Source organism: Nyctibius grandis, chromosome 1 (genome assembly GCF_013368605.1).
Source record: "Nyctibius grandis isolate bNycGra1 chromosome 1, bNycGra1.pri, whole genome shotgun sequence".
NCBI classification, from domain to species: domain Eukaryota; kingdom Metazoa; phylum Chordata; class Aves; order Nyctibiiformes; family Nyctibiidae; genus Nyctibius; species Nyctibius grandis.
In genome coordinates this window covers 105458472-105485949 of record NC_090658.1, presented here as the reverse complement: position 1 = coordinate 105485949, position 27478 = coordinate 105458472, and the positions used below count along the sequence as shown (strand labels likewise).

Here is a 27478-nt window from a genome sequence, read left to right as displayed (position 1 = left end):
CAAATGCAGCCTTTTGCAGCTAGCGAAGGCATGTTTTCATTGTTTAGCAAGAAGTTTAAATTTCCTGTTGTTCAAGTCTAAAATACTGCTGCCGTCGCCAGTGATGATAAAACCGGTAAAATTAAGTATGAAAACATAACATCATTCATGAGGCTTATGCAAACCCCTGCAAATGCTCTCAACTGGGTAGATGATTTTATTTTCCCCTGTTTCCACCAGCTGAAGGGTACCAGCCTTAGCACTGGTGTCAGTGAAGATCAGCTGTTAAGCCAAATTTCAAAAATAGGTACTATTTAGATATATGGAGTTGAACTAGGCAGGCTTCCCTATTAGAGGTATTTTCTAGCTTGGGAATATTTTCTTAAGAAAGTGATCTGTTTGAACTAGGGCTAAAAGTATGTCTGGTTTTCTTCCAAAAGGCCAATCCAAATCCTTTTCTCCTGCCCCTATTCTTTCAAACTTGGGCTTTTTATGTGTCATATCACTTTCTGATTCATAGCCTATCTCCCCGGCGGCTGGCCTTGCTCTCAGCGATGCTTTGCGCTGTCACTGCTGGTTACACCTTTCATGTGAGCTTGGGCTTTAGCCGTGTCTCTTGCCTTGAGAGCTTTCTTCTTCTCCTAAGATTAAAGTACGGACTGGTGAGGGGGTGAGGTCAGGGGAAAGGGAAGGCTTGTAAAAGAGAAAAAAGATGATAGGGTTTGTTCCGTTTTGTTTTGGTTTTGAAAAGGTTATAAAAAGACATGGTCAACTGTCCTTTATGGACTGTTCTGCAACCTTTTTGACAAACATTTTTATTAGAAGTGGAAAAGGAGAGCATGTGTGTACAACTGGAAGTTAAAATTATTGGATATTAACCTGTTGACAGGACATCTTATTCATTGTGCTTTAAGAAGATACTTTCAACTGAAGCATCATAGCTAATTGTGGGTTTGTTCCTATCCTGTTTCAATATGAAAGAATTTTTGCAGCCCACACTGCAGCTGAATTGCCCCAGGTTGTTTAGATGGGTTTGGTTTACTGCTTGTTGCAGTGGACTAGGAGTGCACGGACAGCCCATGCCTGTGCTTCAGTTGAAGGACTCCAACTTTCAATGGAGGGTGGTAATTCCATTAAATGGGAGTGTCTGAAATAATCTGATTTTTAGCTATGCCTGGTTTAAACAAAAATGAAATTTTGTAGTGAATCTTTTTAGTGACTGAAGTCTTAGTGCTTATTTTGAAAAACTGTAAGAAAGATACGGACAAGGTAGTGAAAGAAATTCCCATAGTGAATTGGTTTTGGCACAGGACATGTCCTTTGTGAAGTTTACTTTTTAGGCACTGAAAAGATATTTTCAGGGGAAAAAAGGAAAGTAGTAACCTATTTCAAATGATTAATTATACATTATTCAGGGAAAAGATATTTTAGATATTTTGATGATTTGGGATTGACTGGTACTTCAGGTATGGTTTTGATAATGAGTGCATGATGATGGAAAGTGAGTAGGAGGACTTTGTGATTTCAACAGAAATATTTTAAACAAGTTCAGACATTATTCAGTAAAACAATGAAAAAACACAGGATCCAGGGTAATCTGTCCTCCTACACCAGGATCAACTTCTTCTGAAGAGTTACTGGTAGAAGATGGAAATTCCACACCTTCCCACATGCCTTAGGCAAGCAGCTCTGGAGCTCAGCTGCCCATGCTGGAAAAGCTTTCCTTGGTGCCATCCTAAATGTCTCTGTCTTGCCCTGTCTGTAATGGGCAGTGGAAGTAGTTTGCTTCCTCTTTGCTGTGACATTTTTTTTGCACATGAAAACAGTTCTCCTGTCTTCCCTCAGTCATGATGCACCAGGAAATGTACATTCAAATATGAATATCAAAGAAAAGCTCCAAGAGCAAAGCTTGCCTATTTAATAGGGTGAAGCTGCAGTCAATGAAGATAAGCATGGAAATCTGAAAGCAAAGGTAAAATCCCCCCGGGATTCTGGGAAGAGAAGCACTGGGTTTGAGAAAAGGATTGAACACAAGATAATGCAAGTTTAGAGTTGTTGACTTTTGTTACTTTGTTTTATTTTTTTGAAAAACAAAACTGGAAGAGGAAAGGAAGCTGATAAAGCTTACATAGTGATTTTCCTGGAGACAGGGTGAATGTGAAGGCAGTGATGGAGAGTGCTGGGTTTCTAGGGGATAGTTAGGTGAAGATGGAAAGGCCACTGTGGTTAGAAGCCACTATGGTTAGAACTATGATGTGTGTTTCTTACATCCATTTTGTGCTGTTTTTTTTGCAGGAGGTTAACTGATAACTTTTGATGTTAGGAGAGAGAAAGTAGAAACCTGAGTCTCTTTTCACTGAATTTGACTGTGGACAAATGCATTCTCTATTGCTTAATTGGGTTTGCTCTTGATTTTCAGTTGTGTAGGTGGCACAATCTGCAACCAAGAGTTGTTTTGTCATTGGTACCTATGATTCAGCTGTGAGGAAATCAGGGCTCCTCCACATCCCATCAGGGAGGCGGGCATGGAGCAGGATGATTGGGTACAGAGGAAGGAGCAGCGGTGGGTTTGGGGACAGCAGCGTTATGGGTTCACATGGGGTTTCAGAGGGAGAGTGGGCAGGGAGATGTGCAGAAAGCAGAGGGACGCAGGATGCGGCTGCACTTGGACCAGAAAATTTGATTTGTTAGAGAAACTCAGCAGCGTGTCTCTGAATCAGCATGAGTGGGTGTATATGTGAGCTTTCATCCACCTCCAGAGGATACAGAGGGACTGCTGTAGGTGAGAGCTGAGCCCGCCCTCTTCTCGGGAGCGCAGGTTTCCAGCCTCTGCAGCACTACTGGGATGAGACGCTGTTCAGCCTCCGCTGTAGAAAGTTGGTCAGTCGTTTGGTGCAGGTTCCTCTTTATCTCCAGCAGCATGAAAGATTAGATGAAAGACTTCCAACACTACTTATTTCATGGAAGCGTTTGATACAATTACCATAGAAATGATGGACAAGTATGAACCAGTGGGCAGGTGGTCACCTAACAGGGGTGTTAGCAGAGTTCTGCTGTCATCAGGGAGGGGATGTCCTCCAGAGGTTCCGCTGCAGCTCAGGTGCTAGAGGTGTACAGGCTTTCAGACCGTGGGCGTAGGAGAGAGTGTGTCATCAAGGAAATGAAATGACTTTTTGGGAAAGTTGTGAAAGCCTAACTACAGCTTGCAGCAAATTGAACATAGGGAGAAATGCGAAAGAGTATTCATGCCAGAACTGAGCATCCTGTGGGATTCGTTCCTTTAGCAATGTTGTTACAATCTCAGATTTATGTTTCTTTGAGATGTAGATAATTAAAAAAGGAAAAAAAGCGGGACTAATTTTTTTGTCATAATTCAAATGAATAATGGTCTCTAAAATAAGGAGTATTTCAGAGTGCCTAAAAAAAAAGTCTCCAAAGGACCTTTGTGCCAAATCAAAACTCTGAGTGTGCGTGTTTGGGGTTGGTGTTGGAGTGGAATAATCCACAAGAACTTCATGTTATTAGTTTAAATTGTTAGGCTTGTGCCTCACGAACAGCTAGAATTTTTTTTTCTACCTTCTGTTTCATCAATTAAATTCACTTTGTGATTGTAAGACCTAGTCCCATCATAATATTTGAAGGATATTAGTGTGCAAGAATAAGACTCCAGAAGTCATGAAATGTTTGAAGAAAAGCTTTTTAAGACAATTGGATTTGATTCCTTGCAAGTGGGATCTCTGGGGAGTAGAAACCGTGCTGATAAAGAGTATTTCAATAATTGACATTCAAAATGGCTAAGGGCTATTCTTCAAAAGGAAAAAGAAGTACCGGCGACTCTTCCCTCATACTTGCTAATGCAGTGCATGCCTGGTCTCAGGGAAATGTGCACATGTCTATTTTGGAGTGGCACAGTACGCAAAAAAAGGTTTTCCCTGAGCTTTGAACAGATAGCTCAATGAAATGGAAAGCCTGCTATTGGATGATTCTGCAGGTAACTTCAGATAGGGCATAGGCCTCCGCATTAGTTTTTGAGGTGGCAGAATTTCAACGTATGACCCAGTATACCACCTGTATGTGTAGAATGTGCATTTGCTGTAGCAGAAAGCAGCTGGCTGCTGGCTATTGTTAAGAAAGAAACATCTTTCAGCAGTGAACAGAGCCAAGAGAAACATCCAGTGCATGGAAAGCTTATAAATGCTGTCAGGTGTGCGAGACAGAAGCAAATCTTCCCAGGAGTTGTAAGGTTGGCCAGTACTTATGATCGATATAGGCTATTTAAAGCTTCCAGAAATGTGTCCTTCTTAGTCTAAGCAAAAGAGGGGAAAAAAAATAAAGGAGATATAATTGGGCATTCAAAACACCAGGGAATATAACTAAATTTATACCTGTTTTTAAAGTTAGTTAGTTTACGGCTATGATGGGTGAGATTCAACTCCAGACTGACACCTGCATTTTGGTATCTATGCGTAGTGTGCCTGCCCATAAGCCGGGGGGGTGCCAGGCCCCCGATAGTCAGGGGGGTCAGAGCTAATGCAGTCGGTGGAGCCTGGGGAATAATTCATTTTACTTCAGTGCAGAAACCTGCTGGCTCGCTAGCTGAACAGCCACTGAGCATCTATATGCTTGTATCATTTCCTGAATCAAATAATGTACAGCAAGGAAATAATCTATAATCAATTCAATTGCATGGTGCCAACATTAAACATTCCTATAAAGTGTGAAGAAATGCAACAAAGTAGCTGATAAATAAGAAATACTACCTTTCTTGAAAATTTTCAGACTCCTGGTAAGATGGACATTTTATTTATTACACATAATTATACTACCTGCTTGTTAGATATATTGACTTGCTGTTACATGTTTTCATTGCACGTTAAACTATTTTTGAAAATTAGTAAAAAGTAGGATGACTTTGTGCATCAGAGTTAAATTTGTAATAATCCATTCATTGATACAAACCATTACTGATATATTATTTGGCTATACATAAAGGACCTGACATTGTTCTCTTTTCTCAGTTACAGCACTTAAATTAATTTTAAAACATTACAACATAGTTCTCAAAGAACACAAATTTCTTGGCCAAAAAATTGATATGAATCAAATCCATGTGTGCATATTTATTAACAAGCATAATTACACATTGGTATTTTGTCTTAATGTTTCCCTTAAATATATCTTGCCAGTAAAAAAGCCAAAATATGCAGTTTTTCAAAGATCAGTTTCTGTGCTTTATGGTCGTTAATTAATCCTTTATTGATTTCAGGTGCATGAATTTAATGAATAATGAAGTTAAATGAAAGTAGCTGTATATTTTTCATATTTACTTGTCTGTATTTTTGAAAGATCTTTTTGTCTTTTTTTTTCTTTTTTCCTATGGAATTTTTTTTAAAAATTAGCTAATGAGAAGAAGAGGCAATTTATCTCAGTTTTGCTTGAATTATTAATGCAATTTTTGACATAGAGCAGTTTGCTGGTCTGGAAGCCCTGCAGTGTCACATCCCTCACATGTTTTTCTCATTATCTACTTCCCCTGTGCCTTTAAAATATCCCTTTTAAACACTTCCCTGCTCTTGACCTGACTCTTTTCTCTCTAATCTTTTGCATCTTGCTGAAGATACCTCGGATAATCCTCACGCGCCCTTCCACTTCCGATGAAGATACCGACCAGTTGCCCCCAGACCCAGATGACTTTGAGCCTGAGGAGCCCGACAGCGCAGAAGGCCATGCCTATTCGGACTGTCTGAACAGTGCGTTTTATCCTCCCTAATAAAGTACGTCTCTGGAAAGAGTTCACGGGTGGTTTTCTTTCCCATTGTTCGATTACGTTTAATGTAGTACTTGAACCGCTATGCCTTATTTGTAGGGAAAACTCTTACACGGAGGATGGATTTGAGCTGGGGGAGCAGAACCCGTGTTTGTATTTCTTTGCCTTGAACTTTCCTTCGGCCAGGACTTGTGCACTTGAAACAAAATGTGCTGGGTGGGTTTATGTGAATGTCACCATGTGTTTCAATAGCCACTTGTAAGGGCGTCCTACAGCACCTAAACGCAATGGTGAAAAGAGCAGGTGATTTTTATTCAAAAGGTACTTTACCCATTTGGAAACACACTGAAAACAATTATATAGCTGTTTTTTTTTTAATCTTGTGACTATGTTTTGTCTATATAGCTCACCCTTTTGTCTACCCTCAGGTTCCTTTGAATTGTCCCTTTTAATGTTATTTTCTACGAGAATAAAAAATCCTTTTCTGTCTTTTAAATAGTTCTGTTTTTTTTTTTTTCCTCACAGAGAAATGTTATTTCCATTGGAATTCTGTATCTCATTCTAGCATAACAAAGAATAGTTTCTGCAGGTATATTGTGAGTGCAAATGTATATCAGATTTGAACAGGAACCTGTACCTTACATTTTATTAGATCTAAATCTTATGCAACTGTGCACCTGAGAGTGAACTAAGAAGAAATTTCTTATGCTTGAGGAACTGTCTGAGACTCTTATTTCTTCTCCTGACTTACATATAAGCAGAACACCTTAAATTTGCCTTACTGTGATATGCCAGTATTTCATGGATGTGTGTGTGTATATATGAGGTAAACATTTCAGATCAAATGTTCTTGTACAACAGTGTTCAGTCCTTTAATTCTCTTCACTGCTATTCATGTTTCTAATGCATTTTGAGGTGCTTATGAAGAACCTTTTGAGACTGATCTTTATTTGGGGTTCCACAATGTTGCCTTAATTCAGAGGTGAGGTCTGCCCCTGCTAGACTAGGATGTCATGACTTTTTTTTCATGTGCATAAAGTGTGCATTGATGATTTTTATGATGTGTATACAGTTTCTTTTCCTGTAAATATAATATAACGCAACTCAGTGACCTGGTAAATCCTCATCTTTTATTCACATTCTGAAAGATTTCTCAGGTGGTCAATCATATGTGACTTGTCAGCTGTAGCTGGCTTTTCAGGTATTAGGAAGTTCCCAGGAGAGTATGGCTGTCACAGAGTTAGAACAATATCTCCTACTGATAAAAGGGATATTTTATTTTGAAAAAATAGGTTTGCAATAACACTACGATATCAAGATTTCTCTTGATTCTCAGCTTCATCCACTGTGGCTTTTTTGTTACCTTGTACATCAGCATTTTAACTGAAGATAATTTATTACCAATAGGAGTATTTAACTCATTTTCATTCATTTGCAAAATGAGCATTACTTTAGAATCTGCTGTGGCTTTAATAATAAAGACAGTATTATGTGCATAAACATTCCATTTTGAATTAGCTTAAATGATGTTAATAAATGAAATTATATTTAAAAATATTTGCTTCTCATCCCCTTTCTTCCTCCAAAATAAGCAGGGTTCTTGCACCATGACCTAATGTTTGATCAATGACTATTGCAAAAATATCATCAAGCTCAGAACCCATAAATGCTTTGGCAATCCATCTAGTAACATATGGGTTATTATTGCTTTGTTATGTCTCACTAGACTGCAGAAAAAGTAAACTCATTCTGCTGTTATAAACCAGCCCTGGCCTGCAGAGTAAGTTGTAGATGAGAGTTAGTGAAATAAACTAGTTCTGTTGAGAAGTCTGTATTTTCATTCTTTGTGCTCCTCATGCACAGGTGTGTGTTTTAGATTCTTCATTAGGTCTTGGAAGTCAAAACGTTTGTTATCAAAATTACCTGCTCTTAACCAAATGCTGTCAGCATTCAGATAACTTTTGAACACTTGGATCTTTATCTGTCCTTTTCAACTGAATTTGTTTACAAGGCAAATTTCATATTGCAGTGTAGAGAATTTTGCTGTGGTTATAAACTTATGGTGGTAACATTCTCTATGGAAAAAGTTGAACACACATTGACAAATGAACCAAATAGTTTCATAAACGGACATGCGACTCTACAAAATACGTCAGTCAAAGCCTCTGCTACACATTTATTCATCCTTTGCTTAAGCAAAAAAATGCTGGGGAAAAAAATGGTGGGGCAGGTAATTACGTTTCATTTTTGTTCTGCAAAAGAAAGGCAGAGGTGGAGCTCAGATGCTGGTGTCCTTATCAGCGCTGAGTAATGTCTCTTTTTGAGGTTTGGTGTTTGATAAGAGTGGGCAGAGACAGAAGGTGGAGAAGGTGCAATGGGAGTTGGTCTGTTGATGACAGCTCTTATCCTGTGCTCTCGCTTCCTGCTGACCTGGGAGGTGCCCAGGAAAAGCCCGCTGCCTGACGAGGGAGCAGTCACTCATTTTCTGTGGGGAACTGGCTTCTCCTTGTTCCCAGCTGCCACATCAGTTAAAAGATAGCTAAGAAGGTTTTTAAAGCTTTCCTAATGTATTTTGTTAGCCACGTCTCATCATTGCCACGTCCATCATTGTGGAGAAAAGCAAAGCAAACAGTACCACTGAATATGGGAGGGAAGATTTTTTTCTTGTGACGCATCTATTGTAATATATTTTACAGCCTAGAATAATTTGGTTTGCTGGGATATAGCAGTAATATTCAGGGACATCATGTGTATATAGCTGAAACAATGGATATCCAACTAAAAAGAGCTCGATTGTTCCACTGCTCTCTGTTCTCCTGGAGGACAGCAGATGTAGGACCTTGCCAGCACAAGGATAGTCCACTTTAACACAATTGACTTCAAAGACCCATGAAGAGAAGAAAGCACTTACAGCTTCCATAGACTGCCATGTCAGAGAAGGCACTCAGAATCAATTTATTGCAATGTTGAAATAACCTTCCTTAAGGACTGCTTCTTCTGAGCTCAACATCAGAGCATCCCAGCAGGTAGGAAGTCAAGGAAGGGTACCAGGAGACCTGCATGGTTAAACAGGGAGCTGCTGGGCAAACTCAAGTGGAAGAAGAGGGTGTACAGATCGTGGAAGGAGGGGCTGGCCACTTGGGAGGAATATAAGTCTGTTGTCAGAGGATGTAGGGAGGCAACTAGGAAAGCTAAGGCCTCCTTGGAATTAAACCTTGCAAGAGAGATCAAGGACAACAGAAAGGGCTTCTTCAAATACATTGCAGGTAAAACCAACACTAGAGGCAATGTAGGCCCACTGATGAATGAGGTGGGGGCCCTGGAGACAGAGGATAAAAAGAAGGCAGAGTTACTGAATGCCTTCTTTGCCTCTGTCTATACTGCTGGAGGCTGTCCTGAGGAGCCCCGGACCCCTGAGGCCCCAGAAGAAGTCAGGATAGAGGAGGAATCTGTCTTGGTAGATGAGGGCTGGGTCAGGGACCAATTAAACAATCTGGACATCCATAAATCCATGGGCCCTGATGGGATGCACCCGCGGGTGCTGAGGGAGCTGGCGGAAGTCATTGCTAGGCCACTCTCCATCATCTTTGCTAAGTCATGGGCAACGGGAGAGGTGCCTGAGGACTGGAGGAAAGCGAATGTCACTCCAGTCTTCAAAAAGGGCAAGAAGGAGGACCCGGGTAACTATAGACCGGTCAGCCTCACCTCCATCCCTGGAAAGGTGATGGAACAACTTGTCCTTGGTGCTGTCTCTAGGCACATCAAGGATAGGGGGATCATTAGGGGCACTCAGCATGGCTTCACCAAGGGGAAGTCATGCTTAACCAACTTGATAGCCTTTTATGAGGACATAACCCGGTGGATAGATGATAGTAAAGCTGTGGATGTGGTCTATCTTGATTTCAGTAAAGCGATTGACACGGTCTCCCACAGCATCCTCGCAGCTAAACTGAGGAAGTGTGGTCTGGATGATCGGGTAGTGAGGTGGATTGTGAACTGGCTGAAGGAACGAAGCCAGAGAGTGGTGGTCAATGGGACAGAGTCCAGTTGGAGGCCTGTGTCTAGCGGAGTCCCTCAAGGATCGGTACTGGGACCAGTTCTATTCAATATATTCATTAATGACTTGGATGAGGGAATAGAGTGCACTGTCAGCAAGTTCGCTGATGACACAAAACTGGGAGGAATGGCTGACACAACGGAAGGCTGCACAGCCATTCAGAGGGACCTAGACAGGCTGGAGAGTTGGGCGGGGAGAAATTTAATGAAATATAACAAGGGCAAGTGTAAAGTCCTGCATCTGGGCAAGAACAACCCCATGTATGAGTACAAGTTGGGGACAGAGCTGTTGGAAAGCAGCGTAGGGGAAAGGGACCTGGGGGTCCTAGTGGACAGCAGGATGACCATGAGCCAGCAGTGTGCCCTTGTGGCCAAGAAGGCCAATGGCATCCTGGGGTGTATTAGAAGGGGTGTGGTCAGCAGGTCGAGAGAGGTTCTCCTCCCCCTCTACTCTGCCCTGGTGAGGCCGCATCTGGAATATTGTGTCCAGTTCTGGGCCCCTCAGTTCAAGAAGGACAGGGAACTGCTAGAGAGAGTCCAGCGCAGAGCCACGAAGATGATTAAGGGAGTGGAACATCTCCCTTATGAGGAGAGGCTGAGGGAGCTGGGTCTCTTTAGCTTAGAGAAGAGGAGACTGAGGGGTGACCTCATTAATGTTTTTAAATATGTAAAGGGCAAGTGTCATGAGGATGGAGCCAGGCTCTTGTCAGTGACATCCCTTGGCAGGACAAGGGGCAATGGGTGCAAGCTGGAACACAGGAGGTTCCACTTAAATATGAGGAAAAACTTCTTTACGGTGAGGGTGACCGAACACTGGAACAGGCTGCCCAGAGAGGTTGTGGAGTCTCCTTCTCTGGAGACATTCAAAACCCGCCTGGATGCGTTCCTGTGTGATATGGTCTAGGCAATCCTGCTCCGGCAGGGGGATTGGACTAGATGATCTTTCGAGGTCCCTTCCAATCCCTAACATTCTGATTCTGTGATTCCGTGTGATTCCTTGTTTTTATCCTCAAACGTATTCAAACTTGACCCTTTGGAGAAAATTTGTAAAGGAGTCTCCTGCTCCCTGTACATGACATGTACAGCTCTGCTTCCTCACATGCAAAGCAGTGAGCTGCGGTGCCTGTGATGGTTCCTTCTTTTTCCACGCCTGCCACCTCCTTCTCCCCGAGTGTTTGCAGAGCCAGCGGGCTGGACCAGGGAGCGACAGCAGCAGCTGCCGGGTGCCGCGGCAGGAATGTGGACCCACCTCTCCTAAGGATCAGCTTCCCGCCCTCAGCTCCCTCAGCTTGGAAGGTAAGCCTGCTCCCTATACAGCCCCCGTGGCTCCGGCGTGCTTTTCTTTTCTGCGAGGAACATGCCATGAAATACCAGCTAGAAACGCTGCCGAGGTCCTGACGTTTCCAGGCATGTGCATGTGACTTTGGGTGGACGTGCTGGAGTAATGTGGGGATACTTGCTGGCGTCGTGTGCCTGGGCTGAGGGAAGGGTGGGCACCAGAAATAACCTGGAGAGCTTAACTTGGGGCTACAAGTACTGAGGGAGCCTACTCAGTTCCGTGTTGTGTTTTTTTCTTTTAACTTTTTGACTTGTTGTTTTACGTGTGTGACAGAAACTATCTCTCCAAATCAGACCTCTAAAAATCACTGTGGATGTGATTTCTGTATCAGTCTTAGTTTTTTAACTGGTATATGTGACTTAATTAGGTGGCTTTCAGCTGAGTATAATATGATTGAGCACATCAGGGTCAGAATTAATACTTCTGACTGTTGAATGCTTTGAATATGAGCAAATAAAAGCTACCGGCTTAAGAAAGAAGTGGAGCAGATCTATCATGTATGATACAGTCAGCAGCTGGCAGCCCTGGGCTGCAGACGTGTCAGGCTGAAAATGAAAATGTGCAAAGTAAAAGAATCATAGTAGCCACACAAGTGAAAACAGCTGAGTGTGACACACAAACTTTATGATAGTCACTTGCTTCCTTCTCCAAGAACAGCAGATCAAGTAAGCACAGAAAATACATCTGCTTAAATGGTTTATTTACACAGTACTAGTATTTTGGATATTCAATGCTTGCTCCTTACAAAAAGAATACAACCCTCCCCCCCATCAACTTCGTCTCTTGGCCTCTTGTTAGGTTCTGCGCTGAGAAGAAAAACAGGTGTCGAGAGACCAGTGACTGTAACACAAAGAAGTAATTGAAAATAGCACAGTAATTTAGGCAATGTCTATAACATGCTTTTTACTTAGCACCTGTTTACTACGTTTTCCCTTGCAAAGTAAAACAGGAAATATACGGTTACTAACAGTGTTTTAGAAAGTCCTCAGAGTGAAATAACCATTATTTCTATGTAGGAGTAAGAAATATACTCCCATAATTACATAAACTCAAAGTCTCATATGGTTAGGATCGTGGTCGTTCATCAGGTTTAGTGTTAAATTGTTATGCTGAGCAAGGTGTGGTAGATAACAAGGTGATGTCACCCTTTCTACGCTATTTTCAGGGTCCCTATATATTAGCATCCAGGATACAGAAGAACCCTGCATCTGATGTTTCTCGTGCTCCCTGATTTCAATGCAATGGCATGAAGTTTGGTGTCATATTCTGTTGCATTCTTAGCTTTTTGCTCCCGTTCCCCTCTCCAATGAAGTCTGCTCCAACTCCCTAGCACTTAGACAGTCAGCAGCATGATGCATACAGAATACAAATTTCCATTCACAAGAAATGGAGCAATCAGGTTGTTCCCTATCCTAATATTTTAATTTTCACTTTTTTTTTCTTTTTTTATGGAATCCAGTGTTCAGGCTGTAGCAGATACACAGTGAAAGGGATAGGTGTTAATTTCTTTCTTGTGAGTGCTATTAGACAACTTTACAAGAACGTTGATGAAAACCCACTTGTAAAACTGCATACTCTTGTCAGCATCTGATGTTGGCATTTTCATGAGTAAGGTAAATTCATAGTCACTTCCTTGGGTCTTTCTGTAGTGATCACCTTTGACATTCACATGGGTGAGCTGACACATGAAAACAGTTTAAGACTCTGGAAGTAGTACGAAAGTGATTGAAGATTAAGTTTTAGGGTAGGTAGTATGAGTGCTGAGTTATACACAGCATAAGCTGCAGATAAAATCCACCAATGCTGTTGTAAATCTGTATGGACTCAGATATATCTTGAGTCCTACGTTACTGGTTCGTTGCACCACTGACAACCTACTCTTTTACCGACACGGTTATCCATTCCCCAGCACAAGGAAAGAGTGGCTCCCCTGGGAGCTGCTGTTTGGGAGCCTGCTGACAGCCGGGGTATCCCAGCCACTGGTGGGGTAGAGCTGGGAGTGCACTGAGCACACACAGCTGAATGTGCCCACCTGAGATGCTCTGGTCCTTGTCTGTGATTTAAAACCATTGCAAATGGACAGGTTAACGGGAGCAGGGGTGCTTTAGGTCTTTCACCTGCACTGCAGGAATGGTTGGTAATGTAAACAGCAGCATAATGTAAGTTGCTGTTTGAATCCCACCGAAGACCTCCTTTGAGGACGTTAAGTGGTACAAAGGCATTATGAAAGTCCCTTGCCACAGGGATGAGTTTCAGCCTCACAGAAAAGATTTTGGAGATATGAGCTTAATACTGTTTGCCTTCCTGCTTAAGAGTGGGGAACAACTACAGCTTTCCTCTGGGTATTGTGACTCTTACTCTTGTTCCTTTTATCCCAGCATTTCCAGGAGCTGCAGTGAGGTGTATTTTTACTCTTGTGACATCAAGTTCATATTTATTCCCTCTACTGCCCTTGTAGATTTGACTGGTTCTTTGTGTTTGCCTTGCTGCACTCACTCGTCTGCTGGCTGCCTCACACTTCTGAAAACGGAGGTAAAAGAGTGACTAAAGAAATATAGTTGTCACCTGAGTAACTTTTTCTTTGTTCTGAAGAATGTTTCGGAACAGCACTCTAAGGCTGGTTTTTTTTTTGGTCAACTTTTCATGTGTAAACTGTATAGACTGTTGTGTGATGACTTCTTTGACTGCCTTTTCTTCCTAGCCAAGTCTCTAAAGATCATGTGAGTATAGTATCTATCAAGAAACAAGCAGAGTAAAAAGGAGTGTGCCGAGTTTTGGCTGTCATTTCCACAAAGACAATCGAAAAATCATAGATGGAAAAGGTTTTCTATCTATCTATCTATCTATCTATCTATCTATCTATCTATTTTAGAAGAGTCTTCTTTTACCAAAATGTTGAGAGGAAGAGAGGGAAAGGATGTGTGTTTTCTTTACTAGGGATTTAGTGAGATGCTTAAACTGCTAGCTTTACACAGGGCTATGCTTTTCTTAATGAACCACAGACTGACCAGAGAGCATGATCTTGTAGCAACCATTTTCTGTGTGATTCTGTGCTGTTGCGCTTCCCCTTCCCTTGTTGGTACATGCAGAACCAGCCTTACATGTGAATTGCCCCCGAGACAACATGAGCCCAGTGGATGTGGCAACCGGAGGGTGTGTTATAAACCTTGGCATCCGCAGCAGAGCTGCTGAGACATTCCCTCCATGCTGCAGTTTCTAATATTGGCCTCCTGACTTTATCATTGTGAACCAGAGCCAGGTTATTCTTCTACAGTCAACTAACAGAATCCACAACCACCATCTGTATGGTTATTAGCTCCATTTTAGATGCTCACTGGTCATTTCTTGTATTTACAGGTGCTCATAGTGCCTGCTGAATGTTTTGCAATTCCGTCTGCGTTTCGAAAATCCAAGATGTCATGTCCTGATATTAGAAAAGGAGAGTACACTGTGCATGAGCGTACTCACAGATTAGGATATTAGGATACACTATTCGGATAGCTCAGTCCTAAACACTCAACAGGGAAAGATCAATAGTGATGCTAAAGCACCATTTTAAAATATGTTCTGTATGCTTTCTGTCTCTACATAACAACATGTGGTGCCAGCTAATCATCTTTGTTGTTTTACTTGCTTAATAATCTCTGTAAACACCAGTTAGTACTACTGAGACACAGCTATTCATTTTCATGGGCTTTTTCAGTATGAGCTGTTGGGGTAGAGGGGCAAGGGGGGAGTGAACGGGGCTGGTAACCAAAATCCCTCCTGAACAATTTGCTGTGATTCCAAACGAACGTTTATTGTTATCGGAGGCAGCTGCCTGCCCTCTCTCCACGCTTCTATTTGTGGATTTTCAACAGCTATAATTAGAAACACACGCTGACCAGAAATCACCACAGTGCTGCCTGATACTTCTCTCTCCTGACTCCAAAAGTACAGGGATAGCTAACATGTAGTCAGGTTAAATCACTTCTGCTCAGGATATTGGGGTGGTGGGGTTTTTTTTCCCCTGAGAAATGGAGTTAGGAAAACATGAAAGAAAAGTCTCAGGAAGAGAAGCTGTAGAGGAAAAGCAAATGGTAAGATATGTTGAGAAATGTTGATTTTTTTTTTAATTTAATGATAAGAAGGAAAGGCGAATAATCTGTTGTACTTTATCAGAGAATTTCCCGTCTTCCTTTAACCACTGACCTTGAAGATTAAGACTTCATTCATGTACGTTAAATTAATTACGATGATACATTTCTGTGGAAATTACGGAAACTTGTGAATGCATTTTGCATGTATGTGAAGTACAAAAACTGAAATCTAGTTCAACGTTGGTTTGTTATCGTAACCCAGACTGATAGCTAATAGTCTGTGGTTTTCTTGGATTTTCTCTTGAGGGACTATTTGATGTCTTTGAACAATATTTTCGACAACTTTAGATCAGTAAATGGCAGAAGAAGTTGTTTGCCTGTGTCTGGAGTGTGGCTGAAGCTTTCTGAAAAGAGGTGTGACCAAAACAAATTATTAAGAGAAAGTGGAAACAGTCAAAACACAGCTTATGCCTGATTAGCGTAGGCTTGAAATTCAATTTATAGTTTGCCTTGCATTAACAAGGTTATTTTCTTGATATCACAAAAAGGGCAGTTTATTCTTGGCTTTGCAAAGCTGTGAAGAAAAGTGGCCATCGCTCTTCTTAAGAAACAAATTAGCACTGAATTTTTTAGCGCTTATCTTAAATAGTGTTGGTGGTGCGTTGGTTTGATTTCATGGTGGGCCAGTGTTTACTCCTGTTTAATCACAACATTTGCCTCAGCTACTCTCAGTTAAGTGAGGCTTGGCAAGCTTATGTGTTAGTTAATTGTTTTAAATACCACTTCACCAAGGCAATGTGCATTGGGTAGGAAATACGGGAAGTGCTGAAACAAAGTAATGACCTGGCCTTAAAACACCTTTTCTTTTTTTTTTTGGAAAGAAGTATTTAAATAGAGTAATATCCGAAAGAGCACGGCTAAAGCTTCAGCATGAAGTTGTAATATGAATATTATCTAATGTTTTACTTCTACATCTTCTCATTAATGAATTAATACTTTAGACAGTGACCTCATTTTGAATTTACGGTTGATATATATAATATAAGGGCAACTCTTCAAAATTAAAAACGTTTGTAAAACCCACAAAAGCTTCAGGAAAATTTTCAAAGGAAATCTTTGAAATTTTGTTCTAGCTAATGTGTGGAGAAAATATATAGCAATGTAACCAGACAGCATGATTATCTAGTTGCAGACTGAATCCTGATGCACAACGAATTGAGTGGGCAACCTTAAGTGAGGCTTTTCCAAAATGCAGAGCGCTTCATTTAGAACTCTAATGATCTTCTGACTATTTCCTCTGTGTGCATCATTTACTAATTTTAAGAATGGCAAACTGGAGCAAACGGGGACTCCTCTGATGGGAGCCACGTTAACGTGCGCGCCAGGTCACCCACTGTTTGGTAGTTTCGAAGCTGAATCCTCCTAACACATGGAGCTGAGAGAGTCCCTGTTAGCAGTGGCAGGTCACATCCCTGCGGGTGCTCAGTGAGGGGGGCGGAGGGGGCCCTTGCTCAGCGGGTTTCATGTCGCTCTGCTGACAGCAGAGGAATGCCCTGGCCCCACGCCAGTCCTGCTATGCCTTTCCCTGTCCCCTTCCAGCCGAGCCCTAGCCTCCCCTCCGTCCCACCTCTTTCTCTCTTTGCCTATTTAGTCTTAATGCCATCCTTTCCCACATTTTTTCCCTGGTTTTGTACCTCCTGGGCTTTTATTGATTCTGCCCTTTTCTCTTTGTTACATGCAGATCAGGTCAATATTCAAACACTGCATGGGAGCAGTGTCAATCATCTGTGGTACAGATACTATTTGTACATGTTAATGTTATGTCTGTTCACACATTTAACTTCAGTGTAGCAAATACGTAAGCTATTTATTTTATAGGTGCCGTGAGATGTCTATTTTCAGTATTATATCCTATAAACTGGATGATACTTTATATGCGTATAACTGGATGATACTTTATTTTTTTATGTATATTTCATAGGAGCATAGGATAACTCACATGCAAAGGGAGCTCAGGAGGTCTCTAGCCCAATCTCCTGCTTAAAGCAACTGTGGGGTCAGATCAGGCTTCTTAGGGGCTTTATCCACTCGAGTCTTGAAAAACTTCCAAGGATGGAAACTGCACAACCTCTCTGAGCAAACTGCTCCACTGCTAGGCTGCCCTCATGGGGGAAAAGGTTTTTTGTCTTATCAAGCAAAAATCTTTCTTGTTTCAGCTTTTGTCCATTTCTCTTTCCTCCTGCCATGCATTGCTGTGGCTCCGCCTCCTCAATAACCTCCCACAGGGACTGAGGGCTGCTGTTCGGTCCCCCTGGAGCCATCTCTTCTCCAGGCTGAACAAGCCTAACCCAGTCCACTCAGCCTCTCCTCACAGGGCAAGTGCTCCAGCCCTGACCATCTTGGTGGTTTCCACTGAACTTGCTTCAATCTTTCAAAGTCTTCTACTGAAGGGCCTGAACCTGGATGCCATATTCTAGATGTAATCTAGTGAATGCTGAGTAGAGGAGGGTAATTCTTTCCCTTGCTCTATTGGTCGTGATCCTGTTAGCACAGCCCAGGATACTGTCCTTCTTTCCAGGGCTCACTGGTGCCTCAGGCTCCACTTGCCACCCACGAGGACCCCCGGGGCCTCCTCAGCAGAGCTGCCCCCCAGGCAGTCAGGCCCCAGACTGGATCACTGACAGCGGCCCTCCCTTCCCAGGTCCATAATGCTCCTGTTGGCCCATTCCTTCAGCCTGCCACAGCCCCTCTGAATGGTAGCCCTGCCCTCAGGCAGAACTCTTTTCCCTCAGTTGGTGCATTGCCTCCTCTGGGTCACTGATGAAGATGTTAGACAGGACAGAGCTCTGCATCAATCCACTTGTTACTGTCCTCCAAAAACAGTACAAAGCATTAACCATGAACATCTAAGCCTGATTGTCCTACCAGCTTTTTAGCTGTCTACTTGTCCACCACCCAGGTTGTCACGTCACAGTGTGGATAGGCGAATATTGTGGGAGAGAGTGTTGGAGGCAAGTCAGGGTAAATGACATCCAGCGCTCGCCCCTTATTCACAAATCCAGACACTTTATCATAGAAGGCAAACAGGTTGGTTAGGTATGATTTTCCCTTGGTAAATCCATGTGTTGTTCCCAACGACCTTCTTTCCACAGGCAGGTATGGGTTGAGTTATCTCAAGTCATCCTTGCTTTGATCTTAATCCATTGCTGGTTGCTCTCCTCGTCCCTGACTCCTGCTGCTAAGCACAAAGGCCTGAGAGACCTTGTTGGTGAAGGCTGAGGCAAAGACATCACTGAGTCACCCCAGCCTTATCCATACCTGCTTCTACCTCCTGTGCTGCCTTTTTGCACTGCGGCTCAGTTACAAACTCCCTGGTTAGTCATGCTGGTGTCCTGATAAGTCTGCTTGTCTTCCCGAGTATCAGCATGAAAAGTCTTGCATGTGGAAGAGGTTGTTTTCACAGATGTGATAGCTTTCCTGAGCTCCTGTGTTTCCAAGCTGCCTCCCATGGGATCCCACTTACCAGCTCCTGGATAAGCCAAAGTCAGCTCTCCTAAAGCCCAAGGTCTGTGCTCTGGCCTTCCTCACTCCCCACAGGATCTTCAGCTTCACTATTTCATAATCACTACAGCTAAGCCTGCCACTGTGTGTCACATCTCCAGCCACTTCTTCTTCATTTCTAAATAACAGATCCAGCTGTACACGATGCTGGTTGGCCCATCCAGTGCCTGTATTGAGAAGCTGTCCTTGACACCCTTCAGAAATCCCCTGGACTGCTTGTGACCTGCCCTTTTGTCCTCCAGCATGGGTCAGGGAGGCTAAAGTCTCCCGTAAATAACACGATCTGTGATCCAGATACTTCACTGAGTTGTTTAAAGAAGTTGTTGTGAGGAGTTGCCCACTTCCTCACCCCAATTGTGCTCTCTGTAGCACAGTTGCACTGCGATGTCACCCTCACTGACCTCTCCTCTGATCCTGACCCACCAGCTCTCACCCAGCCCTGTTGTCCGACATGTACAAAAGCTCCACATATCCAAGCTGCTGCTTCACACAAAGCAATCCTCTCCTTCTTACCTTCCCTGGCTGTCTTTCTGAAGAGCCTCTGTCCATGCATTGTAGCACTATAGCCATGTGAGCTGTCCCACCACATCTCAGTTATTTCTACAATGTCATAGTTCTATGACCTATGTATATTTATGTGTGTAAGACAAATCTTGGCTTTGTATACTTTGTTATAAATATTTCTACCTATTTTCAAAAGAACAAAGTCTGTATCATCCTGAAAATATTCTGATTGCAGTGTGTCAATTAAACAGAGACCAGTTCATGCTCAAAGTAAAGTATAACCTCCATAGAGGACTACCTCACAGACAGTTTTATTAAGTGGTATTGTACTTCACATTCACTGCTTACTATGGATGAGATAGATAAATAATATAAAATTCTCTACAACTTCAGGCTATTTCACTTAATATTTGTGAAATCTATTGTTAAAGAATTCTTGTCCTTGCTTCCTGGAGGAAGGCTCCTCAACAGCCAGAATCCTGAAGAGAGTCTTTGTGTGGAGCTGGATGTGAAAATGGAAGATAATGGAGGGCCCATTTTGTGATGGGAAAATAGAATGACTCACTATAAAATAGATTGGACTAAGCAGAAGGACTCAATTTTCCTTTTCATAGTTCTGATTTTAGCAGAGCTCAGAAGGACAAGAGTAATTCTAGAGTTTCCCTATTGAAATGACAGCTCAGCTCAAAATAGTCTGTTTACATTCTGAAGTCCTCCTCCGTTAATGCATATTACCTCTGTTATTTGAAATTACTTTAATTATATTTCACACTTAAATGTTTCCTATATTTGATCTCTTCTCTCCCCATGAAAATAGAGCACATGAAGTATTGCATTTAAAATAATGTATACGTGGGTATGTTTAACAGGGAATATTTGATCTTCGTACTTTAGTTTGCTTTACAAAGGGTTTTTTTACTTTCTTGTTACATCAGGTAATGATTAAGAAAAGAACAGTCATATAGAGAAAATAAATTAAACCAAATGAATATGTGGATTAGAAAGAATGCCATGCGCTGCTTGAAATGACATTAAGGTTAGGTTTTGGGTGAGAGGATGTACTCTGTAGGAAAGGGCTGCAGGACTTCGTTCAGAGAATTAGCGTTTGCTGTGGTTACGACTCATAGGGAGAAAGGCAATTCAGATCAATCCCACCCAAGTGAAACAACAATTAACCTTTGTACACCGTTAGCAACCAGTCCGCTCTGTGGGAAGTGCTGTGGTAAAGACTCCCCAGAGAAGACAGCCCATTTCCTGAAGTTTGCCATCTAAGGGAGCCCAAACAGGATGGAGGGTGGTGACTAATATGGTGACGACTGGCCCTGCTTGCAGGTTTAGTTGTTGATTTAACTATGTGTAAACCAGGCGAGAAGCAAGTATGGGATGGGAAGGGTAGTTTGAAGAGCAGAAGAAAAGAGGAGGAGAGTTGGGTGGAGACTGGCTGGAGTGGGCATGGCAGGAGGCACCTGTGCAATTGCCCTGCCATGGAGACCTGTTCTACCAGGTCACTCTCACTCTTGTGCTGGTGAGGGCTGGCATCAGAGAGGCAGAGACAGCAGCACAGCCTCTGGGCTCAGGCTGTCCCTTCTTTGCCAGGAGCAGGACCCCATAACCAGTGCTCTGTCATGCTATCTCTGGGCATGCACAGACAGGGCTCTCAGAGCAGGTACTGCCAGCTGCCCGATAGCAGCTGGGGTACTCAGAGTGGGCAGCGGAGTGAGCAGGGGGCTGCAGTACTGGCCAGAGAGGCACAGTAAAAGCTCTTAGTGCAAAGCAATGGGGAAGGAAGAAGAGCTGAGGGAACAGCAAGTGTTTGTGCAGATACAGGGAGTCAAATGCCGGGGCGATGGGATCACCTTTGGCAATGATAGAAATCTCTATAGTTGAGTAACGCCAGAATAGCTGCTCCTGCCCACGGCATTGGAGAGGAACCATGCTTACTCCTGTGTGACACACCAGCCCATGAGCCTCTCCTGGTGTCTCCAAGCAAATTCCTCTCCAGATTCACTGCAGTGGGTAGAGGAAGTGAGCCTGGGAATGTCGAGATGGGAGGGACGTGCTTGCTGCTCAGGGGAAGCAACACACATTGGAGTCTGTGAGAGGGGCAGGTCCGTAGATTCCTCGTGAATCAGGTATCTCGCGTCCGCGCATGGCTCAGGTCTGCACGCCTGTAAGATCACAGAACAGCACCACTGAGGTAAGCTGGGCATCTTCTTTTGCTTTGGAGAAAAGGAGGTGATAATCAGTGCTGGTGAAGATGGCAGAGATTCAGAGGAGGTGAAACACAATGATACAGCCCAGAGTGCAGAACATACAGGTGCTTCAGTAGGTTATGCTCTGTGATAAAGCCAGTGGCATGTATGCAGAGGACTGCCAGGTTCAAACCCCTCGTCCTCTTTGCCTGTTCTCTCCCCTAACAGAGGACAGGCTGGTGGCTGCTAGGCTGCCGATTTACACGGTTCGGACAAGAGGGTAAAGGTGAGAAGTAAAATGTGTTTTTTTCGTTTAAATCCTCTTTCTTAACTGGTTTACTTTACAACTTGACTTTTCTACTTCTGTCTCCTGTAAGAACACACCTACCCAGAGAAGAAACTCCTGAAAATACATTGCCTGCCTGAATCCATTCCTCAGTTTGATAATTCAATACTGAAAACTGAGCATCATGCATATGAAACTAAATACGCACACATACTTACTATATAGTCAGAAAAGGTCTTATGTGCATATACATTTACATGATTCCTGTTTATCTAAGAGGAAACCTTTATTTCTTGCTCTGGAGGTTGTTTGTGACCTTCTCTAGCAGCTTCTGTCACGCAGCTGAGTTCAGCTGGGTGAATTGTCACACTTAAGGCATTTTATGCTACCTTGTCCCAAATCACAGCAGCCTCGGCTAAAAGGGTTGGTCATGGGAGACACTTTCAAATATCCCTGAGCTTTGAAGATCAGGACTGAGGCTTCATAGTATCTACAGCAAGAAACTGATAAGATCCTAGCATGGAGGCAATCGCATCTTGCTGTGCAGGTATAAGAAGATGGCCAAGACAGCACCCCCGTTAGAGCATCAGTATTTCCTCTTGCATACCGAGAGGGGAGGTATTCCTGCCTAGCTGTGGGGAGGCATGGATTAGTGCAGCAAGTGACCACTGAGGAGGAAGGAATAAACTTGGAGGCTGCAAGTAGCAGCATATTTTTAGCACTGTTGATGTGACTTTAAACAGGACCAAAGCAAGCGGGAAGCTCTGAATCCTGGTCTGCCCTCCTTGCTAATCCCGTCACTTAGCCTTACTTGAGCTTATGCTACCTTTTCTTTAACCTAACACCAGTGATACAGAGGCACTGCTGGAATGCTTGAGGTAGGCTTTGGTTGCATCAGTGGGAAAAGACCTGTCTTGGAGAGATGTCACCAGCGCATTTTTGGCTGGAGGTTATATGAAACATTACCATGCGATCTCATACAGGGATTCAGAAGGGGAGGGCAGCAGATTCCTGCAGGGACTTGAATGTGATGGTAAAAGAGGCTTTTTAGGAACAAGTAGCAATTGCATATTTTAACTTTTTGGGGTGAGGAAAGATAAGAGCCCCTCTAACAGCTGGATCAACTACTGCAACAAAGTCATGCAGGACAATTCAAATTATTGTGTTTTGGGGGAGGAAGCAAAGAAAGGTGTATTAGCATGGAGAGACAGCCCCTGCTGATGAATTAAAACATTTCTGGGAAATGTTTCAAGGCACTGGAACTCTATTGAATTAAGTTAAATAGAAAGATTGGTCTGTGGTATGGTACTCGTTTGGTACTTGCCTGAATGATACCCATGTATAGCTTGAGAATTAGAATGGGTGAGAGACCATTTCCAGAAATAAGTTTGGATATAGAGACCATTATTGAGAGAAATCATGTGTTTTCAAAAATATGCCTCAGGAATGTGGGAGTGAGTTACGAGTGATACTTGGGAAGATGTTCACTGTCCATTGCCGCTGCTAACCCTGAAACTCAGGACGGACACTAGGAAAAGTTCCTTCACTAGAAGTGAAGGGCAGCACTGGAACAATCAGGGAATTTGTGGACTATCCAGGACTCAACTATATAAAGCCATGACTGACTTGACCTTGCTTTGGCAGTAGTTTTATGTTGAGCTGGATGCTGGAGTGGATGATGTCTGGAGTTCCCTTCCAAACAACATTTCTTTCATTCTTTGATTTTGAAGCTGCACTACTCTATTTGTCATGAAATGTGCTAACAGCTTTTTCCATCTGCAAGACACCTTTAACACATTTAACACGGATACACAATGACACTGTGCTTATCATTAAGACCTCCTCATTCCTCCATTATAAACCTCCTGTTTTCAATTCACTGTCCTTTGAATTCTGAAAGCACTCAGTAATACAGCAGTGGCATTAAATCTGTTACTTTGATACGAATTCTTGGAAATAGAGCTACTTGACAATGAACAAAATAAAAGGAAAGAAGTTATTAATGAAAGGGAGAAAGAAGGTGAACGTTAACTGACCTAGACTTTGAGGGCAACAGGCAGACCAGCAATAACATGTTTCCATGTTTGGTTTGTATCACCTATGAAATGTATAACATTTCAGTATGTTTTGCCCATATTGCCCTCCCTGGATACACCATTAGATTCTATTTAAAGGCTGGTAATTAATGATTGCTTCTCAAAATAAGTTTCCTAAATGCATTTTAGACATTGAGTCTAAACACCTTAAGCACTAACTTACCCAGAAAAAAGAAAGTCTTTCAAAGGAAAATGACTGAAATACCAGGGCATCTGCTTTTCTGCTTGTCTTTGAAATAAGGCTGGTGTTGTGGCAGCAATGATGCAATAACTTCATTGATATTTCTCCAAAAAGTGAATGTATTAACTTTATCAGGGCATTTTATCAAAAATCTCTCCCAAGGAAGGCAATGGTTACTTCTTCTCTCTCTTTTTTACAAAAAAATATGATCATATAACATACTTTTGACTATTAAAGGAACTCTAAATAATGCATCAAGTATCTATCAAGGGATGTTTGTTTTTTTTATCTCTCCTTGAGAAGAAGATTCCATTGGATGCAGAGAAGTGGGAGTAGGTGGCTTATATTTAACTTTAAAAATATATAGTCTGCTGCACTGATGTTAGCAAAGGCAGGTTGAAGAAACGCAACCTGTGTGTGGAATGAGTTTGTGCTGCGGGCAAATGACGAGGCACTGGTGAGTATCTGCAGCTTCCTAACAGGATGGAAAATGGAGCAATGCCTGATGGTCCTTAGTTTCTAGGACTGTCCAAACCCTTTGATTCCCAAACAAGGGAGCAGAGCTGCAACTCTTTCTTCCTGCCATAGACAGTTTTCTGTCTATGGCAGGAAAAAAGAAGTGTGCTAGCTTATCAACCCACCACATTGCATGCTAAGTGCTGCAGTAAGCACTCCGCAGCCTTCCCTGCTTTTCTAAGAGTCAAATGCCGTGCCAGTCCAAGTGGAGAGGGACCAGGGAGCCCATTCTGGTGTGCTGAGGCAGGGGAGCTACTGTAATGCAGCCCTGAAAATGCCATTGCAGCACATGCAGCACTGCACAGCCAAAACTGCAGGCCAACGTCTGTTCAGAAGTACAAGGCTTTCCACGATGATTCTGTGTTTTCACAAGACATTTTTGTTCACGTCTAATTTTTTAATGTTTATCATGAAATAGCTGAACTGTCAGATGTCTTGTCCAGTAGCAAAAAATGCATCTTATGTTTTGGCAGTGGTCATCCTGTCATCAGATCTATTTGATGATGTTGTTTTAAGACAAGATTGATCTTGATTTGATGTGATGGTCATAGAGGAAACCTTTCTGCATTAAATACTTCATTGTTGAGAGTTAACTGGTAGCTTTTTCCAAAGGACTGATGGTGACATGTAGCACATACTGCAAAATACTTTCTGATTGCATTTTTACTATATTCATCCCTACCTGGTAAGCTTAAAAGGATTAACTAAATATAGGTTGAGCTAATGAAGATCTGTGCTTGAGGAAAAGGGACAAAAGCAGATTTCCTGAATTTAGATGAAAAATTAATTTTGCTTAACAGCTTTTAGTTTGTTCAGGATTCCAAAAAGTGGAAAGCAGCACGCTGAAGCTTTTCATATCTTGAATGGTACAGAGATAAATGTATTCGTACTCTAGAACTGACATACTTACAGAAATCCAAAAAACAATTTCACATGTGACTTTATAAGACAGAAATTAAATCATTACTATTCTGTCTTTGCTGTTTCATGTTTCTTATCTTCATCATGAAGAAAATCTGGAAATCAAACCTGAGAAAATGATAGGGATTTTGGAAAGCTATGTTTTTAAATGATGTGAAATAAATCAATTGGATTCACTTGGACCACTTAAAATTGAAGATTCTGGAAAGAACCATCAAAATTTTTTTCCCTGTTGAATAGATTTAAAATTGTTTTCATAGTGGTTCCATGCATCTCATAAAAAGTTACTGACAGCACATCTATAACCATTTTACTGCTTCTTATAAATGTAACTGTTGATGATGATTTTATATAGCAAACATGCTAGAAAAAATTATTAAATTTTTCAGCCTCAAGCAAGAACTAAGTCATTTAATATCCTTCTTTAGTAAATGTACCTTGAAATAACAGCTAACAGCTGACAGCGGTGGCAGCAGCGACAGCGACTTGAGGTTACTGCGGGGGCGAGGGCGACATCGGGCTGTAACTGGGCGGTTTTCGTACTCTTGGCCCCACCGGAGCAGCAGTCCCGAGCTGCTTACCCCCCCCACCCCGGACCAGGAAGTTCCCAGCAACGAATCAGGAGACGAGGAGGCATAGCTGGAGGCACCGTGGGCGATTTAAATGCACCACCCCCTGTTGATTGGGGGTGGTGATTGATTGGGTGATAAAAAGCCTCCTGGAGGGCAGGAACTAGTCCCTGGCCAGAGGGGAGAGGGAGACTCAGCAGTGACTGGATGAGTCAGCAGTGACTGGGTGTGTCCCAGGGCAGGAGAAGCTGCAGCAGTTTGCAGCTCGTTGCGGGGGGGCCCTGACTCCCTCCCAGTACACAAGGCGAGGAAGGTGCTAAGGAGCTGTGAACCAGGGGTGTCACCAACAGGTATTTCCCAGTTCAGTGAAAGAACAGTGGTATCTACCCGGTGGAAGAAGACCAAAATGGATATGGGAACCCAGACAGAGCTCCCACAGAAGGAGGTGATGGTGCAGGTTGCCGGCTGCAGGGAATGCTACAGCGTCTCTGTGGTGTCAGGGGGCTGTGTGCGCTGTGAGCAGGTAGATGATCTGCTCGGCCGAGCGGCACAGCTGCAAAGCCAGGTTGAAAGGCTTCAAGCCGAAGTAGAAAGGCTTAGGAGCATTCGGGAGGCTGAAATGGAGATAGACTGGTGGAGCCAGGCTCTGCCCTCCCTGCAACAAAAATGGGAGCACCTGCCGGAGAGCTCCCAGGATCAAGGGAACCCTGTACTCTGCCCCTCTCAGGTGGAAAACAATAACCTAGAGGAGAGGAGTGAGTGGAGGCAAGTCTATGGCTGTGGCAAAAGGTGAGTGCCCTCCTTGCCTACTTTGCCTCCACAAGTGCCTCTGAGCAATAGATATGAAGACCTAGTGGAATACAGCCGGTCCAATGGGGATGTGGTGGAGAGGCAACCTATATCAGAGGTCCCACCACAGTCAGAAAAACCTGACAGGCGTATAGCTACCTCCTCCACAAGGAAGAAGAGAAGAGTTTTAGTGGTTGGAGACTCCTTCCTAAAGGGATCTGAGGGCCCAATATGCAGAGCTGACCCCCATCACAGGGAGGTCTGCAGCCTGCCTGGAGCCTGAATCAGGGATATCACCAGGAAACTCCCCAACCTGGTGAAGGCCACAGACTACTACCCCCTGCTGATCTTCCAGACAGGTGGGGAAGAAGCTGCATCCCATAGTCTGAGGGGGATGAAGAAAGACTACAAGGCCCTAGGACGGTTGGTGAAAGAGTCTGGGGCACAAGTTGTTTTCTCCTCCCTCCTTCCATTTTCAGGTGATGACGTGGGATGGAATAGTAGGATTCTCTCTATTAATGCCTGGCTACGAGACTGGTGCTACAGGCAGGGCTTTGGGTTCTTTGATAATGGCTGGTTTTATAAGACACCAGGCGTGACGGTAATACATGGGAAAGGTTTATGTCGTAGGGGCAAAAGGGTT

General features: G+C 43.0%; 2 protein-coding genes across 6 annotated transcripts in view; both read left to right on the top strand.

Moving 5' to 3' along the window:
* The window catches only part of LRRC1 (leucine rich repeat containing 1), a 109909-nt gene extending 104160 nt beyond the window's left edge, over positions 1-5749 (top strand). The window contains exon 19 of the mRNA XM_068405357.1: positions 5597-5749. Coding sequence (XP_068261458.1) covers positions 5597-5749 — 153 coding nt within the window. The remainder of the gene's footprint in view (positions 1-5596) is intronic.
* Positions 5750-15076: 9327 nt separating this feature from the next.
* Positions 15077-27478, top strand: part of MLIP (muscular LMNA interacting protein) — a 123387-nt gene continuing 110985 nt past the window's right edge. For all 5 annotated transcript variants that reach the window (XM_068398871.1, XM_068398848.1, XM_068398863.1 and 2 more), the window contains exon 1: positions 15077-15220. In XM_068398871.1, the coding sequence (XP_068254972.1) occupies positions 15158-15220 (63 nt within the window). In that variant the 5' untranslated portion in view covers positions 15077-15157. The remainder of the gene's footprint in view (positions 15221-27478) is intronic.